Here is a 6,053-nt window from a genome sequence, read left to right as displayed (position 1 = left end):
ACGCCGCCTGTCACTCACCCAGCGGAGGGCCGTCAATCAGGCAACACCCAGGAGGGAGCTGGGAGGCGGGCCACTGCCCGGCCCTGAACAAAGACATACTTACATTTGCAAGCAGTTTCAGCGCCACTACTATTTTGAAAGAATGATAGAGTGGTCCTGATAAGAGTAATGACAAAGGACAAAGAATGGAGGGGGTCTGGGAAGAGGGGGGGGTCAGATAGCAAAGAGGTGGGAGAGCTTGATAACATTCACACTTTACTTACATCTCTCCATTTGTGTTGGTGCCCCAGGAAAATCCCATTAGGGTGTTCTGCCTGGAAAGCATTAATTGACTGTCAGGGATTTTTACTTAGATTTTTTTCTTTTTTCTTTTTTTTAAATTTGCATTTGTTTTTGTGGGGATTGTGTGTGCGCGCGCGTGCATAAGTATACAAAGTAAATTACAAACTTTGTCTTTTCTTTTAGCCTCTTTTGTACCTTCACGTCTTTCATGTGATAAACTTTTAAAACACAACTGCCATCTTTCTGGTTCGTCTGCCATAAATCTCTGAACTTTCTCTTTTTTTCCAGTATCGAGTGCAGCAAAAAATAAACTAACAAGCAAGAGGTGTTAAAGATTCTAAGTCTTTTATTTAAGCTTTTGTTGTCATTCTCACACCTACATATGAGCTCTTCTAATTGCATGTTTAGTCCCTTTGTCAGCTTGAGGGTATGGGATGGCCTGTAATTGAGGTCACACCTACACCTATTGTCTTGAGCTGATCATTAAACCACTTGCACTGTCATTCAGCATTTTGTCCAAAAACTGGGGTCTTATTTGACTTAACAGTGTGCTTAGTGAGCTATAATATATAATATGGAGAGGATTTGTAGATCAAGGAGGATATAGAGCATTGTTTCAGCACAGAGCAGTGGCTCAGATGTTATCACAGATAGGTTCATCCTCTCTGCTATCTTGCGTTATCTCTCGGGGTGCTGAGGACAATCGTTTTCCATTTGGTCACTTTTCTCTCCTGTAAATCACTGACATCCTAACAGCAAACAGGGCAACCCAAACCTGTCAGAGCAGGATCAACACCTGCATTGTGGCAAGGTTGCCAAAAGAGGAAGGGAATGAAAAGTGGTTCTTCAGGAGGGACAAAGGCTGCTGCCCTGAGCTGTTTGTGTTGTGAGATGTAGACTACTGAAGACATAAGCCTCCTTCTCTTTGCTCTCTGGTCAACCCATTGTTACTCTTGTACAAATTTGCTTTAGGCTATGTGAACCCCACCCTTATAAATTCTCCCCCCCCCCCCCCCCCCCCCCCCCTACTCCACCTTTACCATTATTTTTCTACCCCCAACAGTTCCCACTCTCCTTACACCTGGGCCTGGGTTTACTCACTTACTCTGTTAGCAAAATATTACAAATACCTCCAAAAACTACCAAGAACTTAAATTAAAAAAAGAAAAAAAGAGCAGTTAGCAGGAATGCTTCAATTAGTGATTTTTTTTAATGAATTTGAATAGTTTTGTCTAAAATGATAAGAACGTTTATTATGTCTAAATGTCCATTTCAGAAGCTTTTATGTGCCACTTTTCCCCCACTTGCTTGAAAATGACCAAAATAAAATCCACTTGTTTTATTTTTTTTATGGTTGAAAGTATCAACACACTCAGCAGCAGAACCCCTCACATGATCTCTGACATTGTATTTCGCATACTTCAGAAAACAGTGTTACATTTCACTTTTGTCCATCTTGTCTTTTTAGTGTAAACTTCCAACAGTATCCAACAGTGATGGAACAAGCACTTAGATCTTGTACACTATAGAAAGTATGCAAAAAAGTGCAAAAATAAATACAAGCAGCTGTTAAATAAACGCAGTGGAGTAAAAAGTTAAATATTTCTCTTTAGGAAAAAGGCCTTGGAAGGTGTCAGTGTGCTTCAACAAGGAAATCACGGCATTGAATTTTCTCACATTTGCAACCAAATAATTATTGCATTCATGAATAATATACATATATGTTGTGTATCATTATTAGAGATCATTCAGATTTTCCGAAAGACAAAGAACATGCTGTGCTACTGCAGAATTAAATGCATCATCAAATACAAATTAAAACATTAATAACATAACTGATGCTGACTGAAAGTAGTTGTATTGTAAACAAAAACGAGTCAAATGCAGCAAGAAGGAAAAAAAATTAAATTTAAGGATCATCAAGTTAAAATGACAAAGATGCAATTTTAGCATTTTGTTAAGTGCCAACTTGTTTCTACACTTCTTTTACCACTTAATACGAGCACTCCCGCTATCACTGCCACCACTACACCTATAATGCTGTTAATAAGATAGTCAAATTTATGCCAGATAACATAGACGGGATCCTTTGAACACAGACACTCAGCTTTACTTTGGCTCTTCTGAAGGGCATGAAGGAAGACAGCAGAATAAGAGGTGTAATCTGCACCTCTTATCTCTCTAACAACCCCCGTCCACACACACACACACACACACACGCACGCACGCACGCACATTAGCATCTGTTATCTTATAATTATCATAAACATTAGTCAACACCTGTTTCACTTAGCCTCGTTTAATTAGGGCCATTGAAGCGTCGTCCTGCGTTCAAAACAATGCCATCCGACCTGAAGGGCAGTTTCTTATGGTTCAGTAAGTAAATTAACAAATAAAAAGATGTTGCTCCGAGGCTTGCGAGGTGCATTCATTTTCTTCATTCAACTTCAACTATTTAATAATGAAAGACCTTCAAGAAATCTCTCTTAGTGACACTTTTACGCCCATTTTTTTGTTTATTAGAGTAATTTATTGCTGCTGAGATGGTTAATTAAATTCACAAAACGATAGATCTGAAGGTGGTTAAGTGTCAGAAGCGGCAGCGGAGACTGGCAGGATGTTGTTAACGGAATTCGGGTCATTTTTTTCAAACTTCTCCGCTGATTAGTGCCAGACATGAGAAGTGTTAAATTTGTCATAAAATGCCTTTGACCCGAAACCAAATAAAATGCAAACTACGGAATGGAAATCAAAACAGAACATTATAACTCCCCAAACTGCACTTAAAAAGTTTTAGCCTGTTTGGAGGCTGTAAAATATAAATGCAAGTGATATGTGATGCCGACGAACTAACAAAACCAAACCTAACTGGATACTTTAATGCTAAAAAAAACAAAATAACAAAAAATTTGTGATCTTTGCTTATCATGTAGAGATGACTGTCAGTTGTGAGTCTTTAGTGACCTCTCCAAAGGGCCGCATTTGAATTGAAACTTCAGTTCTCTCCACAAATCACAGCGTTGCGATAACCAGCACATATTTAGCCTCTCCACAAAAACGCTAAAAGGAACAGCGGAGGGCTTCTTTGATGGGATTTGTTGCCAGTGAAAGCTGGAGGTCTTTTGAACGTAGCTGACAGTCAATAGGCTGCCAGTGGGATACCCCCCCCTCCCTCTTGCCCTCCTCCGCTGGCAGCTGGGTGTAGCCTATATAAACAGACCCAGGAGGTTGCATTCAAACACAGACCTGAATAGCTAGGACGCGGAAAAGATGCCCGCATCGCAAACTGGATTTGGCAACTTCTTCTTGGAGAGAAACATCAACATGCCGACTGGATATCAGATCCCGGTGCTGGGGTGTCCACCGGGCGTGCAGCAGCAGCAGGCTCAGCATCTGGCTGCGATAGCAGCTGGGATTCCCATACCATACTCAGGACTACAGGGATACAACTTTATTCCCTATCCGCACCACAGGCACATTGCACACATGGTGAGTTGATCATTTAGAGATTGGCATTCACAGTAATCTTGAGTAGCTGAACATAATTTCAGAGATTCTATCGCTGTGATGCCTAAAGTCAAAGGACTGGGTCAAAGGTCTCTTCGCTAGTTCTTACATTTCTTTTCTATTTTTTTTTTTCCCAGAGCAGCGGTTTTGACTTGAAAGCCGCCTCTCCGTACCATCACGCCCTCTTGGCTCGCGGAGGGGCTTTCTATCCTCCATACCGTCCGGGAACAGCCGAGGATCCCAATAGGGTCGCTAAGGTGGCCACCCGAGAGAGCACCGGCGCGCTTAAGGCTTGGCTGAACGAACACCTGAAGAACCCGTATCCCACAAAGGGAGAGAAAATCATGCTCGCCATCATCACCAAAATGAGCCTCACGCAGGTCTCCACCTGGTTCGCCAACGCAAGGAGACGCCTCAAGAAGGAAAACCGGGTGAGCTGGGCGTCAAAGGGGAAATCAGATGAGGAGGATGAGGAGCAAGACGGGGAAAGTGATGAAGACGAGCAGAAGTGTCACTTGGATGAGCACGACGAGGTAGAGCCTCAAACAGAGCGCACAGACGCAGGCGAGCAGGTCGAGAGCGCGTTGGATAGCTCGGCACCTGTGGATGCGCGTTTGGAGATACCGCATGAGCCAAAAGGCGAACACGAAAACAGAGAGCTTGGACTTGTCGAGAAAACCGAAAAGAGTGACTCTGACCGCACACCCTCAGTTTTGGAAAGTAAAGAAAACATCGTCAGTTCAAAACCCAAAATCTGGTCTTTGGCTGAGACCGCCACCTCAGAGACTGTGAAGAAACCTGTCGACAGTTTTTACCACCCTGCCGGAAAACTGTGGGAAGACTGGGCTTCAAGAAACGGACTGCTTGTTCCCTCATGCTATACCACTCGTGAACTCGTCTAAGCTGGTGTTTAGACACGAATGAAAGGAAACTTTCCCACAGCCTTTGCACTTTAAACTTTCAGACCTCAGGGAGTTCCTGAAGTTTGTATTGAAATGAAAATGTGTTGTGAAACCAAAGACTCAACATGTTGTGTTACTGTAAATAAATGTAGATGTATTTTTCCACCAACAGACTGTAAATTATGATTCCTTTGTCTAATCATGAAGATTTTTTTGTTGCTTTTTTTTTTTTTTTTTTTGCTTAAAATAAACTTCGGCTTATAGCGAAATTCTGCAGTTTTGCCGGTCTGTATGCGTCTTGATATATTGTGCACACAGCTTTGACTTTTCGTATTGATGACAGTCTACATGTGTTGATGACAAAACCACAGACTATACTATTAGTCTAAAAAAGAAAATCAGGGTTAATTTGTACATCAAACAAGTATTCTTCTCTACAGGTGTCGGTTTAACTATTAAACTTGATTTTAAAAAGAAAAGAAAAAAAAGCTTTTCCTAAGCATGGCATTCTCCTTCCCTAAGACTTGACAGCAGCGGGCCTACGGATCTTCTAGGGGTTCTTAGTGTCAGTCACACCAGTTCCCATGTAAATTCAAAAGGGCCTACCTCCATTAATCCATTGGTGATGGAAAAAAAAAGGCTCCTGGGAGTAACTGGTCCGAAATGCCTTGTCTTCTGGCCTCAACTCTCCATGCAAATCCCTACAAACAGGAACACACAGAGGGCAGATTAGCTCCCACCTGAGGCCCATTTTCTCTCAGTTAAGATATAAATATAAATATCTTGCCATGAAGCTTACATTTAAAAATGTCTGATACTGATAAATATCTGCTTTTGCATTGGATCTTTAAGTAGTTTACTTCTTATATTTCCAGCGTCACACTAAAAAGTTATTGTTCAGCACTGATTCACTTGAAAAAAATGAACGTTTAAAAAAATTAGAAAGAGAGAGTAATCACCCAGCGCCCCTCTGTGGAAATCAAGAGTAACTACAGCACCGTTTACTCCATTGCGACAATGAGGGCAGCACTGAGAGGTGAGGTAAAAGAAACAAATGTACACAGACAGGTAAGAGGCCATTAAGGCTCTTTAAACCCTCAGCAATGGATTGCATCAGTTTGCGTCAAAACGCAATTTATACTCCGACTAAGTGCAAATAAAGAGACATAATGTGCACATTTTCAAATTTAGTTTCTTACACTTTAAAAGAAGAGAATCAAACCCCATGTCCATCGTGAAAAAGACGCTCCTTTCAACTCCGGAACTCGGTTGAGAATATTCTCATGTTAATATTTTCATCAGGCTCTTCATCGTGGGTATACAGACACATGTACACCCACGGTCACAACACAAACGGTAACA

The 6,053-nt window shown here is 41.6% G+C and overlaps 1 protein-coding gene across 1 annotated transcript; it reads left to right on the top strand.

The window, feature by feature from the left end:
• Positions 1 to 3,536: 3,536 nt before the first annotated feature.
• irx7 (iroquois homeobox 7) lies at positions 3,537 to 4,904 on the top strand. The gene is made up of 2 exons (XM_030734058.1): positions 3,537 to 3,771; positions 3,927 to 4,904. The coding sequence occupies exons 1-2, from the start codon at positions 3,553 to 3,555 to the stop codon at positions 4,689 to 4,691; spliced, it is 984 nt and encodes a 327-aa protein (XP_030589918.1). The 5' UTR covers positions 3,537 to 3,552; the 3' UTR covers positions 4,692 to 4,904.
• The last annotated feature ends 1,149 nt before the right edge of the window (positions 4,905 to 6,053 follow it).

Source organism: Archocentrus centrarchus, chromosome 7, assembly GCF_007364275.1.
Source record: "Archocentrus centrarchus isolate MPI-CPG fArcCen1 chromosome 7, fArcCen1, whole genome shotgun sequence".
In the NCBI taxonomy this organism is placed as follows: domain Eukaryota; kingdom Metazoa; phylum Chordata; class Actinopteri; order Cichliformes; family Cichlidae; genus Archocentrus; species Archocentrus centrarchus.
Note: the sequence above shows the minus strand (reverse complement) of the source record. Positions and strands in the feature narration are given on the sequence as shown.

Excerpts from the sequence above, each read along its gene's own strand:
- irx7 (XM_030734058.1), top strand. The coding sequence starts at position 3,553 with ATGCCCGCATCGCAAACTGGATTTGGCAACTTCTTCTTGGAGAGAAAC. Across the intron at positions 3,772-3,926 it reads ACAGGCACATTGCACACATG|AGCAGCGGTTTTGACTTGAA; the intron begins GTGAGTTGATCA and ends TTTTTTTCCCAG.